At 46.1% G+C, this 20,724-nt stretch overlaps 1 protein-coding gene across 1 annotated transcript in view; it reads left to right on the forward strand.

Moving 5' to 3' along the window:
* LOC123578484 (translation initiation factor IF-2-like) overlaps window positions 1-17,144 on the forward strand; it is a 39,650-nt gene extending 22,506 nt beyond the window's left edge. Inside the window, exons 4-5 of the mRNA XM_045441376.1 lie at window positions 5,324-5,473; window positions 16,662-17,144. Coding sequence (XP_045297332.1) covers window positions 5,324-5,473; window positions 16,662-17,073 — 562 coding nt within the window. The 3' untranslated portion in view covers window positions 17,074-17,144. The remainder of the gene's footprint in view (window positions 1-5,323; window positions 5,474-16,661) is intronic.
* The last annotated feature ends 3,580 nt before the right edge of the window (window positions 17,145-20,724 follow it).

Below are 20,724 nucleotides of genomic sequence, written 5' to 3' on the forward strand. Positions count from 1 at the left end.
TCATTTGATCCTTATCACAACCCTGACGGGTGGGAGCCATTAGCTCCATTTTACAGAAGCAGAGGTTGTGTGACTTCACCAGGTAAGACATGGCGGACGTGGATTCAGACCCAGGTCTGCCGGCCTCCAGATCCCGGGTTCTTTCACCATTTAGCTGGAAAGGTAAGAGGAGCCAATGTGAAAGAGTGTTAAGATGGCACGTGGAGTCAGTGCTAATTGGGGGATTAATAGTAAGAGCTCCTGTTCATTGAGCATTTCCTGTGTATCTGGTACTGCTCCAAGTGCTTGACGTGAGTCACCTCATTTTCTTTTCTTTTCTTTTCTTTTCTTTTCTTTTCTTTTCTTTTCTTTTCTTTTCTTTTCTCTTCTTTTCTCTTCTTTTCTTCCTTCCTTTTTAAAAAAAAAATTTTTTTTTTCTTAGAGCAAGCAGGGGAGGGGCAGAGAGAGAGAGAGAGAGAGAGAATCCTGAACAGGCTCCACACTGTCAGCTGAGAGTCTGACGTGAGACCCGAACTCACAAACTGTGAGATCATGACCGGAGCCAAAATCAAGAGTCAGACACCCAACCGACTGAGCCACCCAGACGCTCCTCACCTCATTTACTTCTTGAATGCTCTCTGGGTTTGGTCCGTCATTACTTCCTTATTACAGATGTGGTGTTGGCAGAATATAAGGGCTTTTGTCACTTGGGCTGACACTACCAGGGAAAGCCTCAGGAGGAGTTAGGCCAAGCTGGGGCGAGACGTGGGTGGGTGAGGAGGAAGGCTCTCTGAGAGGAAGGACAGGTTAAGCAAAGGTATGGAGGAAAGGGCAGAAAGGACAGTTCTGTCACAAGATCAGAGAGGCCCAGGGGGCATGCTAGCTAAGTCTCTGGCCTGCCTGCCCTCTAGGAGCCAGACTTAGCTGAATGAAGTCTGGCCACAGCAGGTCCCAGGGCAGGGGCTTGGGTGAAGGGGGTTGTGAAAAATAAGCCCACTGACCCAGTCAAAGGAGGGACACAGAGACCCGGAGCACAGTGAAGTGAGGCTTTAATTAGTGTTCTAGCAAGAGCAGGTGTCTGATGGACAGGCACACTCTGGGCGGTTACAGCAGACAGTTTATCTCCTAGCATGAAGCCCCTCCCCTGCTTCCTCATTGGCCGAGGACTACCAGGTTACAGTCTTTCCCTGATGGAGGTCGCCTATGCCCATGGAAGGCAAAGTAGAAGGGACACATACTCTCTTTGCTACAGCTCCCCCCCCCCCCCCCCCCCCCCCCCGCACTGAGGTCACTTGCTTGGGCCTCACAGGCAGAGTTTACAATGCTTGATTTGCCTAAACGGGAGCATGTTTGGAGTAGGGGCCAGACAGGCTAGTGATTTGAAACCACATCCAATGGAACATTGGGGAATATTTACCCTGGGCGGGGGTGTGATCCTAACCTTCACGTTTATTTTAAATTTGTATTATTTTTTAAAGTTTGTTTATTTGTGTGTGTGTGTGTGTGTGTGTGTGTGTGTGTGTGTGTGTGTTTTACCGTTTGTTCATTTTTGATAGAGACAGAGTGTGAGCAGGGGAGGAGCAGAGAGCAAGGAGTTTCTGGGCTTTGAGCTGTCAGCACAGAGCCCCATGCAGGGCTCGAACCTATGAACCTTGAGATCATGACCTGAGCAGAAGTTGGACACTTAACTGACTGAGCCACCTAGGCGCCCCTGTATGTATTTTTAATGTTTGTATTTTTGAGAGAAAGAGTGTGAGGCAGGGAAGGGCAGAGAGAGAGGGAGACACAGAATCCGAAGCAGGCTCCAGGCTCCAGGCTGTCAGCACAGAGCCTGATGCAGGGCTCGAACTCAAACTGTGAGATCATGACTGGACGCTTAACTGACTGAGCCAGCCAGGTGCCCCCTAAGTTTATTTATTTTTCAGAGAGAGAGAGAGAGAGAGAAAGCATGTGGGGGAGGAGCAGAAAGAGAGGGGGCAGAGGTTCCAAAGCAGGCTCCTTGCTGACAGCAGAGAGCCCAACGTGGGGCTCGAACTCATGAAGAGTGAGATCATGACCTGAGCCACCCAGGCGCCCCCTAACCTTCAGGTTTAAAGGGCAAAGATGGGGTGGGGGAAGGTCGATTCTGTGATACCCCAGGAAAAAAAATCCAGGACCAGTGAAGTGTGTGTGAGGGAGGTAAAAAGGAGAGGCAACAGGGAGGCGGATTTCAGCTCTGCCCAAGGCTGTCTCTTCTGAACATCGTAACTGTTTCAAGATGTAACAGATAATGTCAGGAAGTGGCCACCTCCCTGGCACGAAGGTGGGGGGCAGTGTTTAGGCTGAGCCTGGGCAATGGCTTCTACCACTGTTCAGAGGGAATCCAAGTGCTGCGTGGGCAGGCCGAACTGCATGCCCTTTGTGGTTTCCTCCAGCCCTAGAGGGCTGGATTCTGTGCCCACAGACTGGATGCCAGGGTGAAGGAGCAGGAAGAGCTAAAAATGGCTTGTGCACTGCTGGCTTGGAAGCCTGCAAGGCGGCGGCAGCAGCTGCTGCAGGTACAAGCTGGGAACCGAGGATGAAACTGAGTAGCAGGAGGGGCAGAATGTTACGTTTTTGTGTGATGCTGCTTGAAAGGCAAGGACTGTAGAGGTCAGAGCAGTCGGGTCTTTTGACCTTTCCATGCCTCTCTGTGTGTTTCTTGGAAGAGTAGCCCTCAGACAGTGTTGTAAGAGGATTTAGATGGAAACACGCTGGTTGGAAGCAGCTGGATAAAGGTGAGCGCCTCCCCCCCACCCCACGCACTGCCCGAGAGGCTTTACCTTTCCTGGAGGGAGTGTGCACAAGGTTCCTGCCCAGATGGCCAGAAGCCTGATTTACTGATTTCAATTAGCAAGAGGGAAAGTCATTTTATTTTATTATTTTATTAAAATAAATCACAATATCACAGTTCCCTTTCCCATCCTGGAAGTTCATTTACAGCAGCTTCCTCCAGGAAGCACTCCACACCCACTGTTCTGGCCTCCACCTTGTCTCTTGGATTGAGGGCTCAGCAGTCCAGGTTTGTGTCAGGGCATGAGGTAGCCCGGAGCTGGCAGGGCTCCTAGATGTCATCCAACAAGACTTTCCCTCTTGCAGATGGCCCAAATGTCTGTCAACTGACAAATGGATAAAGAGGTGGTATGTGTGTGTGTGTGTGTGTGTGTGTGTGTGTATATATATATATATATATATATATATATATATATATATGAAGGAATATTACTCAGCGATGAAAAAGAATGAAATCTTGCCATTTGCAACAAAGTGGATGGAACTGGAGGGTATTATGCTAAGTGAAATAAGTCAGTCAGAGAAAGATATGCTATGATTTCACTCATACGTGGAATTTGAGACACTGAACAGAAGACACGGGGGCAAGGAAGGAAAAATAAGATAAAAACAGAGGGAGGCAAACCATAAGCGACTCAAATACAGAGGACAGAATTTGGATTGAGGGGGTTAAATGGGTGCATTAAGGAGGATGAGCACTGGGTGTCATACATAAGAGATGAATCACTGTGTTCTCCTGAAACCAAGACCACAGTGTATGTTAACTAATTTGAGAATAATAAATAAAATGAAATAATGAAATAAGATAAAAATAAAAACAGTGGGTGTGGAGGGCTTCCTGGAGGAGGCTGCTGTAAATAAACTTCCAGGATGGGAAAGGGAACTGTGATATTGTGATTTATTTATTTTTTTTAATTTATTCACTTTGAGAGAGAGAGGGAGGGAGAACAAGCAGGGGAGGGGCAGAGAGAGAAGGAGAGAGAATCCCAACTCGGGGCTCTTATCTCGCCAGCTGTGAGATCATGACCTGAATGGAAATCAAGATTGGCCGCACAACCGATTAAGCCACTCAGGTGTCCCTGTGATACTATGATTTATAACAACAAATAAGTACTTGGTCTTCATCCCAGTTTCTGGCACCGAGCTCCTAAAACCCTTGGAATTTCCGAAGTGGTGAGAGCGCAAAAGTGTCTTTTGTTATGTTAATGAGGTGACTTTGCCCCCCCCCCCCCCATGGGGACTGGTTGCCTGGAGAACAAACCACGTGATTAGAGGGTTGGAAATTTCAGGCTCACCCCCTGCATTGAGAGGAGGGGAGAGGGGCTGGAGGTTGAACTGATCTCACCAGTGGTGGGCGATTTAATCATACGTGCCTGTGCAGTAAAGCTCCATAAACATCCAAAAGCATGGGGTTCCGAGAGCTTCGGGGTTGGTGAGCACGTGGAGACTTGGAGAGAGTGGCGCTCCTGGAGAGGGCCTGGAAGCCCCACGCGTCGTCCCTGTACCCTGCCAGATGCATATCTTCCATCTGGCTGTTTCTGAGTTACAGCCTTTATAATAAACCGGTAATCTAGTAAGTAAAGTGTTTCTCTAGGTTCTGGGAGCCGCTCTAGCAAATTAATAAAACCCGTGGGAGGAGGTCACTGGAACTTACCATCCATAGCCAGTCAGTCGGAAGCACAGTAACCTGGATTTGCGATTGGCATCTGAAGGGGTGAGGTGGGGTGGGACAGAGGGGTGGCAGTCTTGTAGGGCTGAGCCCTTAACCTGTGGCGTCTGATGGTCTCTCCAGGTAGACAGCATCAGAATTGAGTTGAATTGTCGGACACCCAGCTGGTGCCGGAGAAACACTTGGGGGTGGGGAAAACACCCGCACATTGGAACTGGGGTGTAGAATCGGAGGAACACACTTCTCTGAGTTCCCCTCTTTTTCATAGTTTTGACATTGAATCGTGGAAATGTTTTACATATCCAAAAAAAGTAAAGTTAAACCAGAAAAGAGAAAAAAGCAAACCTGAACTAGAATACGAATAGAAAAAAAACAAACCTAATTATATATCAAATCAGTAACATTCCCGCACACACTGAAGAATCCTTGATTCCGGTACCCATTAACGGACCATTCTCCAAGGATAAAAAGAACAGCTCTCAAACCCTGACCTTTGCTAAGGCTTGTTGTAGGAGTGGTTTGATGGCGTATTTCTGAAATGATTGTGTGTGTGCTGCAGGATACATGTACTTTCTTGCAGTTTTAAAGAAGGGTGTTATTTCCTTGAGCTCTCTGGGACTGCTTCTAGCAAAGCAAACATTTTAATAAGTAGACACTTAGCAACTGACCTGTCAGCACTTGGGATCCAGACGGGCTGTGAAACCAGACTCCACCCCCATCTCTGAGCGGTGATGAGTCACTGAGTGGACAGCGCCCCCTGCAGGACACTGTTGGCCAAGAACGCGCCTTCCTTCAGCAGCCCTTGGATGTTAATTACAATTTTTCCAACACCAAAACTTGGTGGGACCTTCTTCCTTCGCCTAGGTGTCACTGGAGGAGATCGACTGCATTCATAGAGTCTGTCTTTCCCATGATTCAGTTATGGACCAGTGGAAAGGGCGGAGTTTACGAAGTCGGACGGAACGAAGTTAATACAACACAAACGGAGGTCTTAACCGTGGAGATAATGAAAAGGTGAGGATGAATTCGGATACGGGAATGGGAAGAGGCTTTCCCAACGTGGGTTGGGTTATAAAATCAAGGGGACAGAGCGTGGGAAAAGGGGGGGACGACAGTCTGGAGTGGCCAGGATGAACAAGGCAGCAGCTCTTCCTTGACAATCACTGTTCTTCGGTTAATGGCTATGATGGTCAGACGAAGCACCTCTAAGCAGCAGGTGCGCGGGCAGACCTCCAAGGCGAGTGGTCAGCGGTGGGCCAGGCAACGCCGTGTTAGTGTCCGGGTCTGCCAGACTCCAGAATTTGTGTTCGTTCCCCCGCTGGTTGACGGTAGCAAAGAGGGTCAGGCACCCCAGGACTTCCCGCCAGGGTAGGGAGGAGGTGGAGCTTCCTGGGCTCTGAGCCATTCTCTGCCTTTTCTTCACCAGATCTCAGCTCACAGGCAGGGAAGGGGGACTGAGCGACCCCCCTGGGATGACTGACAGCCTCCAGCCACCTCCCACGGACTCCCCATCTCCATCTCCTTGTGCCTGAAGCCCACAGCGATGCCCTTAAGCAGGTGGACAGCAGCGGCTCAGGGGCTGGCGTGGGGTAGGTGCACAGTTCACCACCAGGTGGCCAAAGGCTCTAGTTCAGAGCCTTACCTTGTTAGTTCAGCAGCAACTGTGCACCAACCTACTCAACACCCGCAATGAATGACATTTGAAGCTCAGAACCGTGCCAGACTGAGGGGCGTGCATGTGAAATGCATCTGCGTGGCTCTCTCCTTTATTTACTGCTTACTACTTGCCAGTCACTGTGCTAAACACTTGGCAAGTATAATGTGGACGAGAGTTTTGAATTGTGTCACTGTGATTTTTTTTCCCCTCTGTCTTCCCTTGGCTGTGACCTCCCTGCCAAAGCCATCGTTTGCCTTGGTCTTGCTGCGGGAATGTAAAGCTTTTACTCCAGTTCAGATCTGAGAGCCAGCAGGGTTGGAAACAAGAAGGATTTTGTGAACTTTTTTAGTTCCCAGGCCTGGCAGATAAGCTCAGATGTCTTCAAACTAAGGGTACACAAACTTCTGGGGTGCACAGTCTTTCCAGGTGCAGGGGCTGGGAAAACCAGAAAACAGGTTTTACTAATTTATTGACTGATACACAGAATCTGAAAAAGAATCTTTTTAAAAAATAACTAAGTTTTTATTTTATTTTTTATTTTTTTAAGTTTACTTATTTTGAGAACAAGAAAGTGAGCAGGGGAGGAGCAGAGAGAGAAGGAGAGAGAGAGAATCCCAAGCAGGCTCTGTGCTGCCAGTGTGGGGCCTGATGCGGGGCTTGATCCCACCAACTGTGAGATCATGACCTGAGCTGATCAGGGTCGGAAGCTCAACTGACTGAGCCACCCAGGTGCCCCTCCTTTTTTTTTTTCAAGTGAGGTATAATTTTTTTTTAACTGAGGTATAATTGACATATAACATTATATTAGTTTCAGGTGTACAACATCATGATTTGGTATTTGTATATATTATGAAATGATCATCACAATAAATCTAATTAACAGCCACCAGCATACATAGTTGCAAACATATTTTTCTTGTGATGAAAACTTCTAAGATCTACTGTCTTCATCTCTCCTTTTGTCTAGAAATGCATTAGTCTCAGGGCACCTGGGTAGCTCAGCCGGTTAAGCAGCTGACTTCGGCTCAGGTTGTGATCTCAGAGTTTGTGAGTTTGAGCCCCGCACTGGGGCTTTGCACTGGCAGTGTGGAGCCTTCTTGGAATTCTCTCTCTCCCTCTCTCTCTCTGCCTCTCCCCTGATCACTCTCTCTGTCCCTCTCTCAAAATAAATAAATAAAAACTTAAAAAAAAAAAGAATCATCGTTAGTTAGGTGGGGACAGCAGGTGCCTCTGAACAGCAGGCATAGTGGAGGTTAGGGATGCTGAGCAGGGAGCATGGTCTCTGGGAGTATCAACCTTTTCAGGACACATTGGCTGCAACTGACAGGTGATATTTCCATATTTCTTTTTTTTTTTTAAGCTTATTTATTTATCTCTACACTTGATGTGGAGTTCGAACTCATGACCCCAAGCTCAAGAGTCATGTGCTCTTCCAACTGAGCCATTCAGGCACCCCAGTATTTCCATATTTCTTTCAGATTCTTTGTGGTATTCAAGAATGGAGTCTAACTTGTCATATCAAATCGCATAAAGTATTCTAATTACAGCCTTCATCTTATAAAATGTTTCATAATCTATTTCTGTTATAAAAAAAAGACTGCTAGCACCACATCTATTAGTTTTTAGCAGTATATGCCTCAATAAAAGATGTTTTTTATGTTTAAGAATTATTCATCAAAATTTGCTTTTTCTGTTCTTTTGGTCAATTGTGTACTCATTCTGTTTGTACCGGTAATTCAATTCAGGAGACACGTTTAACACTTAGGACTTATGGTTGGTAGGGAATAAAGTAAACTTCAAAATTTCAGTTTATATACTTTTTTGGTTCTAGCCAAGTATGATAAAGTGGTCGATAAAAGACTTTAAAGCCTAAAAATACATCCCCTTATGGCAAAGATGTACAGAGGATGTGGAATGGAAACATGGATTTAAGGAGAAAAAGGAAAAAGTGTAAAATTTCCAAATGTTGGAGAAGAGCTTGCTGGTGGATTTAAAAACCTGAAGATAGCAGGGAAGAAAGTGTTTTAATGTTTAGATTCCACTGGATACATTTAGAAGACTTACATAACAGGGGCACCTGGGTGGCTCAGTCAGTTGAGCATCTGACTCTTGATCTCACTCAGTTCTTGATCTCAGGGTCATGAGTTCAAGCTCTGCATTGGGCTCCACGCTGGGTGTGACGCCTACTTAAAAAAAAAAAAAGACTTACATAATAGTTTTTTATGTTAAATATTAGTATTTACATCAGGTGGGAAATTCCAACCCTTGTAATATTTTTAATGTTTTATTTATTTTTGAGAGAGCTAGACAGACAGAGCATGAGCCAAGAGAGGGGCAGAAAGAGAGGGAGACACAGAATCTGAAGCAGGCTCCAGGCCCTGAGCTGTCAGCACAGAGTCTGATGCGGGGCTCGAACTTATGCACTGCAAGATTATGACCTGAGCTGAAGTCAGATGCCCAACTGACTAAGCCACCCAGGTGCCCCATGAGAATTTTTCAAATGTTTTTTTATTTTGTTGTTACTAATTTTTGAGAGAGAGAGAGATTGAGCGTGCATGCAAGTAAGAGAGGGGCAGAAAGAGAGGAAGACAGAGGATCCGAAGCAGGCTCTGCACTGAGAGCTCAGAGTATGACGTGGGGCTCGAACTCACGAACTGTGAGATCACAACCTGAGCCGAAGTCAGACGCTTAACTGACTGAGCCACCCTGGGGCCCGTCCCTTGCAATAATTTAAATATTTAGTGACTATTGTAGATGTCATCTTCAAAATGTGCAAGGGTGTACACACAAGTTTTAAAAACTTCTTTTAGGGGCGATAGAAGTGGATCAGTCAGGATGCTCAAGGTATGCTGCATAACAAACAGTCCCCAAACCTTCGTGCCTTGTAACAGCAGCAGCTTCTCCCTCACACTAAACACCAGCTGTGGGTTGGTGGGGGGTTGGTGGGGGCCCTGAGTTGTGGTGGGGAGCAACATGTTTTGCTCTTGCTCCCATCATGAATAGTCACATGGCCAAGTCAACCACAGGGACAGGAAGTATAATCCTGCCACATGCTAGGAGGCAGAGGGCTGGAAATACATGATGAACAGCCTTAGTGTTTTTTTTGTTTTTTAAAGTGTATTTATTTATTTTTTAGTAATCTCTACACCCAATGTGGGGGGGCTTGAACTCATGACCCAAGATTAAGAGTCACATGCTCTTCCAACTGAGCCACCAAGCACCCCTGTTTGTTTTTTAAATCTTTTTCTTTTTTCTCTTATTATTATTTTACTATTTTTAAAATTATTTTTAAATTAAAAAAACTACTTTTCTAATTTTTTTTTTTTTTTTTGAAAGAGAGAGAATGAGAGTGGGAGGGACAGAGAGTGGGAAACAGAAGATCCAAGGCCGGGCTCCCCTCTGCCCTCACAGAGCCCAATGCAGGGCTCGAATTCATGAACCCTGAGATCATGACCTGAGCCAAAGTCGGGTGCCTAGCCGACTGAACCACCCAGGCGCCCCTATTATTTTTTTTAAAGTAATGTCTCTGCTCAATGTGGGGCTTGAACTCATGACCCTGAGATCAACAATCGCATGCTCTACTGACTGAGCCAGGCAGGTGCCCTGAACAGCCTCAGTTTGGAGACCAATGGGCCAGATCATAAAGTTTCTTTCAGCATACAGAGTGACCCCACTAAGGCCCTGAGCAGAAGGGACTATGGCAGAGGGAGGCCCAGGATGTCCCTTCCTCCTGCCACCACAGAATGAGGGAAGGACAAGAGAGTCACAGGCACATATTCCATTTGCTTCCTTTTCAGGGTGAAGCCACGATGGGGGAGGCCTGACAGATACATCCAGAGAGATTCAGGGGAGCAGTAGCAGGTGTCTGAGTCTGTTCGGGCTGCTGTGACAGAAAACCACAGACTGGGTGGTTTGTGAACAACAAATTGATTTCTCACAGCTCCGGAAGCTAGAAGTCTAAGATTAGGGTGTCAGCATGTTTGGGTTCTGGCGGGGGCCCTCCTCCAGGCTGCAGACGGCAGTCTTCTTGCTGTGTCCTCACGTGGCAGACAGGGCAGGGGAGCTCTCTGGGGTCTCTTTTATAAGGGCACAGATCCCATTCGTGGGAGTTCCACCTTCAGACCCGATTACTGCCCAAAGAGCCCACCTCCTAATTTCATCACATTAGAAGTTAGGATTTCAACATACGAATGGGGGTGGGGGAAGGGCCCTAACATTCTGTCCCTAACACAAAGGCAGAAGAAAGCAGCTGGTAGAGGAGCCTGAGACAGGGTTCCTGGCTCCCCATGGCCTGGGGGAAGCATGCAGGGATCCAGAAGTTCCCACCTGCCTCCTGGGGAGAACATGAAGGGGCTGAGGGGACCAGTGGCCCAGCAGAGGTCTAGGATGGGGACAGACTGCAAGATGCATAGTCTTTATGGTCACAGGCAAATGGCTGGGCCCAGAGACATCAGTAGTGGCCCAAAGGTCCGATGGGACCAGTCACCCCCTAGCCATCACATGTCCAAGGCCGGACCAAACCAGATTGACCCTCCACTTCAGGGGTCAGCATGGATCTGCACCGGATTCCTGGCCTTTCTCCCTATCACTCCCACATGTACCCAAGTGTCGTTTTGGAGAGGCACACAAGGACGGGGTGCCTTATCACATGCATCCGAATGACAGGAAGTTCATCTGAAAGAGATTGTCATTCAAGAGATTCTCAAACCATCCCTGATTCAAAAGTTATACGTGGAAAGGGACTTGGAAGAGACCGTTTTGGACCAGAGGAGGTTGAGATGCCAAGCTCAAGTCCTGACAAGCCCCATGACTTGTGAAGGAGATGCACTTGACCCCATTTACTTTGTGCATCTAAGCAGTGGTGCGGACAAAACTCAGCCATCCCCCACGCATATCACCCCAACACTCCTTGGGGTGAGAGCTGGTGTTCTCCCTTTTGTAGAGATGAGCAAAGAGACTTTGTGGGGGTGGCCGGTTTCCCAAGGACATGTGGTTATTGAATCCCGGACTCTTCAGCTGCCCAGCCTGAGCATCTGAATTGCACCGGCCTCCCTCCCAATTCTCCAGTCCCTCAAAGATAGCTGTGGCTGCACCAGTCAGAAAGGCAAGCTTTCTGCTGTCACAGGAAAACACTGCTTTATAGGTGCGCTGCTAATTTGTGAATATCAGAAGCCAGAGAGAAGGCACGTTTGGGCAAAATTGTTGTTTTGTGCTGGTCTCTGCCTGTCTGTAACGAGGGTCGTGGCTGGACTAGCCCTTGGGGTTCCTGATACGATTGCAAGACACACGGCTTCAGCAAAACCCAGGACACTTTGAAAAAAGAAAACAAGGTTTATTACAAGTCCTGGAGAGTACACGGCATACCTGGGACCACACAGTAAGGTCACAGGGAGAGTGAGAGCCTGGGGCCGTGCTTTGATTGGGGTCGAGAGTAGGAGCCTCAATTTCTTGGGTTCTCTCTGTATTGGTGAATGTAGAACCTAAGAAGGGAGATTACAGCTCAGGAAGAAAAAACTAGTGGCCAAATCAAAGGTCTCTAAAACAAAAGAACTTCAGGGGGTACAGCCTGGCTCAGTATCTAGTGTGTGGCTGGTAATGGGTTTATTCAAGATAGCAGTCTTTGGAGTGCTTGCCTTGGCAATCAAATGCTTAAGTCAAGCACCTGCATGCATTGCAATTAAACACACACACACACACACACACACACACACACACAGACCCAACCGTCAGGTGCTTATGCTACAGGGAGAAGGCAGCAGAGGAACAGGCTTCTAGATGAGGACTTCCAGGAGTAAGTTGGCACGATCCATGCGGTTCTGGCGCTGTCTGCTCAGGTGTAAGACATCAGGAACAGCTGGGGACAGACCTGCTCTTTGGTGTTCTGGGAAGTGGCCCACACAGGATAGAAGGCAGCGGGCTGGCCACAAACTGGTTTCATCAGATCCTTTGCCTTTGTCCTCCTCACCCTGGGGTCTCAAACCTCACTCTCAATATCCCTGAAATGGAGGTTTTGGTCAAGCAGGAGGGTTGTGTGGCCTGCCCCAGAACGGGGTAAGTCCTATCTGCCTCCAGTCCACACTATGTCTCCAAATGTTGTCCTGCTGTGACCAGAGGCTGAGTCACGGAGTGACCGGGGCTCCAAAACAGATGCTTGGGAGTTAGATCCAGTCATGCCCTGCTAGGCCCAAGCAGTGTCCTCTGGGGTGTTTTTATAGGAATTAGAGCTTCTGTCACCAGTACAGAAGCAGGGAGCGTTTTTCCTGATCCCTCTCCCCAGTAGCCACCTCGTGAGGTTTCCTTGTCCCCAACTTATTTTGAAAAAGTTCAACCGGTCAAGTTTTCCAAGAGCAAAGAAATTGTTTGGAAGATGCTTAGGTACAAACTTGCTTTGGGAGGAAGTTTTCTCACTGCTGAGCCAAATGTCTGCCCTTCAGTAAAGACTGGCCCAATGTAAGGTTTGCAGGGGGCTGGGGCACCTGGGTGGCTCAGATGGTTGAGCGACTGACTTGGGTTCAGGTCATGATCTTGTGGTTCACGGGTTTGAGCCCCACACCTGCCTCTCTGCTGTCAGTGTGGAGACTGCTTTGGATCCTCTGTCCCTCCCTCTCTCTGCACCTCTCCTGCTCATTCTCTCTCTCTCTCTCTCTCTCTCTCTCTCTCTCTCAAAAACAAATATTAAAAAAAAAAAAAAAGATTTTCCGGGGGCCAATTTGTCACCTATGAATAGAGCAGGGTCAGTGGGCAATCTGTGTGACAAGAACAGCTGTGAGAAGCAAATGACCACTAGGGGGCAGTAAGAGCTGGTGGATGCGCGACCGCTCTGTACCTGGTGACTCACCCTTGGTTCCCCTTACTTGCAGCATGGGGACCCACGGGCACTTAACATTTTTCAAGGCACTTCTATAGCAAGAAGTCTTCTTGCCTGTATTTGGTGGAGGGAGGAACAGGAATTACCGGGAAATATTATTCCCACGCAGCCCACGCCGTGTATATACCCCCCCACCCCCTACCTGGCAGAGGAACTCCTCAAGGGCTGTCAGGCTGTGCCAGAAGGGGTGGAATGGAAACGTTTGGTGTATTTCAAGAGAGACTGCTGTGGTCTTTGAAGGGGTGGAAAAAGGGAAATGGCCCCACCTCTTAGGCATGGTTTCCAGGGAGTGAGAAGCACAAGGCTTGGGGAAGACAGGAGGGACAGGTGCACATGCCTGCGCAGGCTGTGCCTTCCTGATACAGCAGTCCTCTGGGTGGGTTTGGCCTCAAAAAGACAGGGCAAGGGGGCGCCTAGGTGGCTTAGTCAGTTGAGCATCAGACTCTTGATTTTGGCTCAGGTCATGATCCCCAGGTCATAGGATGGAGCCCCTCATCAGGCTCCTTGCAGAGTGTGAGGCTGCTTGGGATTCTCTCTCTCTCTCTCTCTCTCTCTCTCTCTGCCCCTCTCTGTCCCTCTCCCCTGTTTGCAGTCTCTTTCTAAACAAACAGACAAACAAACAAAACCGGGCAAGAGTGGCATAGTGTGTGGAACTATGAAGTTCACATTGGCTAGTGACATGATCTACAGGAGGGCAGCCCGCATCCACATGCAGAGCTGAGCTGTGCCCTGAGAGACTGGAGTTCTCTGCAAGTTAGGGAAGGTTCTCAGGATCTTCTCTCCTCCCTATTTCCCTTCCTCCCTCCTCTCCCTTCTTTCCCTCCTCCATGGGAAATTTCACACATACCTACAAGTAGAATCAAGAGAACAATGAACTCCCTGGGGCCCACCAGTCAGCTACAGACAGCAGCATGTTTCCAGCACCCTTCTTTCATCTGTATCCACCCCCCCCTTCGCCCTCCATTTCCACCACTGGATTATTTCACAACAAATCCTAGACATTATACCATTTTATCCATACATATTTTAGGCTGTATTAAAATTTTTTAATGTTTATTTTTGAGAGAGAAAGAGAGAGAGACCGAGAGCATGAGCAGAGGAAGGGCAGAGAGAGAGAGGGAGACACAGAATCTGAAGCAGGCTCCAGGCTCTGAACGATCAGCACAGACCCCAATGTGGGGCTCGAGCCCAGGGATGGTGAGGTCATGACTTGAGCCGAAGTCACAGGCTTAACCGAATGAGCCACCCAGGTGCCCCTCCACATCCTTATTTTCAAACAAATCATAGACATCATATATTTTCACATGTAAATATTTCAGTATATGTATTTAAAGGGATATGCCCTCTGGATGCCTTCCTCACCCCCTTTGGGCTCTAACACCTATTTACAGGTCTCTCTCTGGGCGTATCTGTTTAGTTCCATTGGTCTATTTGGCTATCCCTGTGCCAATACTACACTATCATAATTGCTATGCCTTTTATAATAAGTCTTGATATCTGGTAGGTAAATTCCCCACTTTGTACTTTTTCAGGAGTGCCCTGAATATTCTTGGCATTTGTTTTACCATGTCAATTTTAGAATTTGCTTATCAAGCTCTATGAAAAAGCCCTCTTGGGATTTTGCCAGGAATTGCATTGAATCCATGTTGTTTTATTTGCACATTAAAAACATATCTTTTTAAGTTTATACGTTTATTTTGAGATAAAGAGAGTGCATGGGAGGGGCAGAGAGAGAGAGAGAGAGAGAGAGGGAGAATCTCAAGCAGGCTCCACACTGTGACAGTGCACAGCCCCTTATTTGTCCATTTCTTAATGAATCTATGTTTGTGCACATATAAACACACACACACACACACACATTCATATCTCCCTCCCTCCTTTCTAATATGAAAGATTGCTTACTATATACATTATTCTGTGCCTTTCCTTTTTCTTTAAAAAATTTTTTACTTATTTTTAAGAGTTATTTATTTTATTTTAGACAGATTGTGACTGTGGGAGGGGCAGAAGCAGAGAGAGAAAGAATCTTAAGCAGGCTCCACACTCAGCATGGAGCTAGACCCAGGGCTCAATCCCACCCTGGGATCATGACCTGAGCCGAAATCGAGAGCTGGACACTCAACCAACTGAGACACCCAGGCACCTCTAATTTTTTGTTTTCTTTTTGAGTAATCTCTACAGTCAACGTGGGGCTTGAACTCACAACCCCAAGATCAAGAGTTGCACACTCTACCAAGTGAGCCAGAACAACAGTGTATCATGGAGGTTGTTTTCTACTGGTGCATAACCCTAAAACTTAAGTAGCTTAAAACAGTCTATTATTTGTCATGATTCTGAAACGTGAGTCAGATCTGTTGGGCAATCCTTCAGCTGCGTAGGATTGTCTCTCCCTCTCTTTGCTCCCCCCCCACCCCCCGTCAAAATAAATAAATAAATAAACTTAAAAATATCATTGTAAGGTTTTAACAAAAGGTTTTACAGCCGCATCTAGATTTGATCTTAACCTTGAAGCCGTTTTGTTATTTTGAAAATCTGTAAAGGCTGGCGGTGAGAAATCGTTTTGAAGAGTACTGGGTTGAAAACATTTCCTCTAAACTCTGCTTGAAAACGATTCCTAAACTGTGCCTGCTTTAGCTCATCTCCCTCTTCCTGTTCTTTATCAGAGGTGGCTAAAAGAGGCAATTGGCACTTTTGTCTTCCTGCCTAGAAGTCTCCTTAGCCAGACACCCAGGTTTGCTAGGTGCATTTTCTGGCTTCAGTATTACCACAGGTGAGAATATTTCCAAGTGTTCCACTGCTAGGTAACACGTAGTTTTAATTTTTATTTATTGATTGATTGGTTTATCTTTTAGAGAGAGAGAGAGAGAGAGAGCATGCTCGTGAGCTGGGGAGAAGGGCAGAGGGAGAAAGAGAGAATCGTTTTTATAAATGTTTATATATTTATTCATTTTATTAAACAATTTTTAAATTTATTTTTGATAGATAGAGACAGAGCACAAGTGGGGGAGGGGCAGAGAGAGAGGGAGACACAGAATCCGAAGCAGGCTCCAGGCTCCGAGCTGTCAGCACAGAGCCCGACGAGGGGCTCGAACTCACAAACTGTGAGGTCATGACCTGAGCCAAAGTCAGACACTCAAGTGACCGAGCCACCCAGGCGCCCCTATTTATTTATTTTGAGAGAGAGAGAGAGAGAGAGAGAAAGCACAGGTGGGGAAAAGGGTCAGAGAGGGAGAGGGAGAGAGAGAAACCCAAGCAGGCTCTGTGCTCAGTGTGGAGCCCGATGCAGGGCTGGATCCCATGACCCTGGGATCATGACCTGAGTGGAAACCAAGAGTCGGACACTTAACCAACTGAGCCACCCAGGCGCCCCAAGGAGATTTAACATTGGAACTCAACTTTCCACAGTCATGAGAGGAGCTCAAGAAGTAAAGGTTGGGAATGAACAGTTTGAGGACCAGAGGAGCCACCAGCCGGTCGGTCTGGGAGGCTGCAGTGGGGCCCTGTGAGGAGAGCCGCTGAGAAGTCTGTGGGAAGCTGGTGCCTCTGTGTGACCCCAACCAAGCCCACGGGGGTGGAGCTGGGCCTCTGCAGGCAGCACGGGAGAAGAGCTGGATATGGAGAAGAGGCCAAGCGTGCACTGGAACTCACTGGCACCCGTGTGTCCCTTGTCCCCACAGCACCACACTGACCTTCAGAGTGAAATGGCCACTGTTTACTTCTACCTCTCACGTCACCAGCAAGTTCCTCTTTTGGCCAGCTGGGGAAGGGAATTCTGGGGAGAGGCAGCCGAGCCCAGTTGACAATGGAATGATTCAGTGCAAAAAGACATTCCCCTTGTCGCCTACTCTGAGGTTGGTTTCATTGTTTTACACTTTGAACTCCAATACATGGAGTGAACCATGGATCCAATTTTATGTTCTTCCAAATGGCTATTGGTTTATCAAAATTTTTATTTTTCCCCACTCATTTGAAATGCCATCTTTAGCCTGTGCTAAACTTGCCTATGTGCTTTGGTCTATCTCTGGGTTTCCTGTTCTGTTCCATTATTTTTTTTATGCAGCAGTACCACATATTATAGAAGCTTTATAAAACGTTTTAATATTTGGTAGGGCCAGCTTGCCCTAACTGGTAATTTTAGGGTTTTATTTAAAATGCCTACTCTTGGGCACTTGGCTGGCTCACTTGGTAGAGTGTGCAACTCTTGATCTCGGGGTTGTGGGTTCAAGCCCCACTTTGGGTGTAGAGCTTACTTAGAAATAAAGTCATTTTTTAAAATTTAATTTTATTAAAAAAAATTTTTTTTAACGTTTATTTATTTTTGAGAGACAGAGCATGAACAGGGGAGGGGCAGAGAGAGGGAGACACAGAATCCGAAGCAGAGGCTCCAGGCTCTGAGCTGTCAGCACAGAGCCTGACGCAGGACTCAAACTCATGGACTGTGAGATGATGACCTGAGCTGAAGTCAGACGCTTAACCGACTGAGCCACCCAGGCGCCCCTAAAGTCCTTTTTTTTTCAATCTTTTTTTAAAAAGTCTATTTATTAGTAATCTCTATACCCAGTGTGGGGCTTGAACTCACAACCCTGAGATCAAGAGAAGCACGCTCTGCTGATGGAGCCAGTCAGTCACCCCAAAATAAAATCTTTGATAAGAAAATAAATAAGGAGGCTGGGCGGCTCAGTCATTCAAGTGTCCAACTCTTGATTTCAACTCAGGTCATGATCTCACAGTTTGTAAGATCCAGCCCCACATCGGGCTCTGTGCTGATAGCACTGAGCCTCCTTGGGATTCTCTCTCTCTCTCTCTCTCTCTCTCAAAAAAAGTAAATAAATAAATACATGAATAAAATGCCTATTATTATTTATTTTTCTATATTAAGTAGATCAACTTACCTAGCATCAGAAAAAAAAAAGCCTGTTAGTATTTTTCAGTTGAGATCATTTGAATTTATAAATTAACATGGGATTGTTATCTTTGCAATGTTGAGTTGTTCTATCCAAGAACATATGTTCTTCCATTTGTTCAAGTCTACTTTTCCCTGTCAAGGTTGTTTTAGTTCTGTTTCTGGAGATTTATGTCTTTCTTTCTTTCTTTCTTTCTTCTTCTTCTTTTTTTTTTTTTTTTTTTTTTTTTTTTTTGGCTTGCATATATCTTGAGAAGTTTAAGCCTACATAATTTCTCTTTCTTATTGCTACTGTGAACAGGAATCTTTTCTTCCAGGGCCTCTTATGGTTATTTTTTGTAGATATGAATGCTATGATTCTTGTATGCTGTTATACTGTGTTGGATCAGTTTTCTTTTTTTTTTTCTTTTTAAATGTTTATTCATTTTTAGAGAGACAGAGTGTGAGCGGGGTGGGGGTGGATGGGTGTGTGTGGGGGGGGGGCACAGAGAGAGAGGGAGACACAGATTCCGAAGCAGGCTCCAGGCTCCGAGCTGTCAGCAGAGAGCCTGATGTGGGGCTCGAACCCACAAACTATATGATCATGATCTGAGCCAAAGTCAGATGCTTAACTGACTGAGCCACCCAGGCACCCCTGTTCCATCTCCTTCTAAAACTGAATGCTGTTGTGAGAAAGTATGAGGCCAGCTTGATTTCTACCCCCCTGTAAGTAACCTTATCTGTTTGCTTGGCTGTGTAAGGGAGTCTATCTTTATATTTAAGATTCAAATACTTTTCTAGGATATGACTCAGTTTTGTCCAATTTGATCATATTTTTTTGGGATGCAGAGTTCCCTTCCAACATGTAGGAAGGAGACTTTTACATCAGGCAAGTGTTTGTGAACTATATCTTCTCTTAAGCTTGTTTCGGTTTTGGGGTGCCTGGTTGGCTCAATCAGTAGAGCATCAGACTCTTGATCTTGGGGTTGTGAGTTTGTGCCCCATGTTGGGTACAGAGATTACTTAAAAATACACACACATGTACACTTGTTTCAATTGTGAAATATTACATGCTGAAAAGTGAATGAAACAAAAATGTAAAGCTCAGTGAGACCATAAAGGACCATAAAGTCCTTATAACCACTATTTGGGGCAAAAACACTGTCAGCACCCCCAGAAACCCTCCTCAGGCTCCCTCCTCCCTCCCAATTACTACCCAGATTTCACATTCATGGTTTTACCATTCAAGAATGTACCCCTAAACACTGCTGTTAGGGTTTGTCAGTTTTGAACTTTATATAAGTTGAATAATAAAATGTTTTCTTAAGAATCTGGCTTATTTGTAGCGTGCCTGGGTGGCTCAGTCGGTTGAGCATCTGACTTAGGCTCAGTCATGATCTCACAGTTTGTGAGTTTGAGCCCCATGTCAGGCTCTCTGCTGTCAGCACAGAGCCTGGAGCCTGCTTTGGATCCTCTGTCCCCCTCTGTCTGCCCCTCCCCTGCTCGAGCTCTCTCTCTCAAATATAAATAAACATTAAAAAAATTTATATATAAGGGTGCCTGGGTAGCTCAGTCGTTAAGCATCTGGCTTTGGCTCAGGGCATGATCTCACAGTTCGTGGGTTAGAGTCCTGTGTCGGGCACTGTGCCAACAGCTCGGAACCTGGAGCCTGCTTTGGATTCTGTGTCTCCCTCTCTCTCTGCCCTTCCCTTACTCATGCTCTCTCTCTCAAAAATAAATAAACATTAAATTTTTTAAATTATATATAAAAAGGAAAGAAACACGTATGAGAATGTTCATAGTAGCATCATTTGTAATGGTAAAAGAAAACTGGAAACACTCCAGATGTTTACCAACAGTAGAAAAAATAAATACACGGGCTTAAAGCTGTATTACTAAGCTGTAATCATCAAGACAGTATGGTACTGGCACAAAAACAGACACTCAGATCAATGGAATAGAACAGAGAATCCAGAAATGGACCCACAAACATATGGCCAACTAATCTTTGACAAAGCAGGAAAGAATATCCAATGGAATAAAGACAGTCTCTTCAGCAGGTGGTGCTGGGAAAACTGGACAGCAACATGCAGAAGAATGAACCTGGACCACTTTCTTACACCAGACACAAAAATAAACTCAAAATGGATAAAAGACCTCAATGTAAGACAGGAAGCCATCAAAATCATCGAGGAGAAAGCAGGCAAAACCTCCTTGACCTTGGCCGCACAACTTCTTACTCAACATGTCTCTGGAGGCAAGGGAAACCAAAGCAAAAATGAACTATTGGGACCTCATCAAAATAAAACCTTCTGCACAGCGAAGGAAACTGTCAGCAAAACTAAAAGACAATCGAAAGAATGGGAGAAGATATTTGCAAACGACATATCAGATAAAGGGTTAGTATCCAAAATCTATAAAGAACTTATCAAACCCAACACCCAAAAAACAAATAATCCAGTGAAGAAATGGGCAAAAGACATGAATAGACACTTCTCCAAAGAAGACAACATCCAGATGGCCAACAAACACATGAAAAAATGCTCAACATCACTCATCATCAGGGAAATACAAATCAAAACCACAAGGAGATACCACTTCATACCTGTCAGAATGGCTCACATTAACAACTCAGGCAACAACAGATGTTGATGAGAATGCAAAGAAAGAGGAACCCTTTTGCACTGCTGGTGGGAATGCAAATTGGTGCAGCCACTCTGGAAAACAGGATGGAGGTTCCTCAAAAAATTAAAATTAGAACTACCTTACGACCCAGCAATTGCACTACTAGGCATTTATCCACAGGATACAGGTGTGCTGTTTCGAAGGGACACATGCACCCCAATGTTTATAGCAGC

Source organism: Leopardus geoffroyi, chromosome A1, assembly GCF_018350155.1.
Source record: "Leopardus geoffroyi isolate Oge1 chromosome A1, O.geoffroyi_Oge1_pat1.0, whole genome shotgun sequence".
Lineage (NCBI taxonomy): Eukaryota > Metazoa > Chordata > Mammalia > Carnivora > Felidae > Leopardus > Leopardus geoffroyi.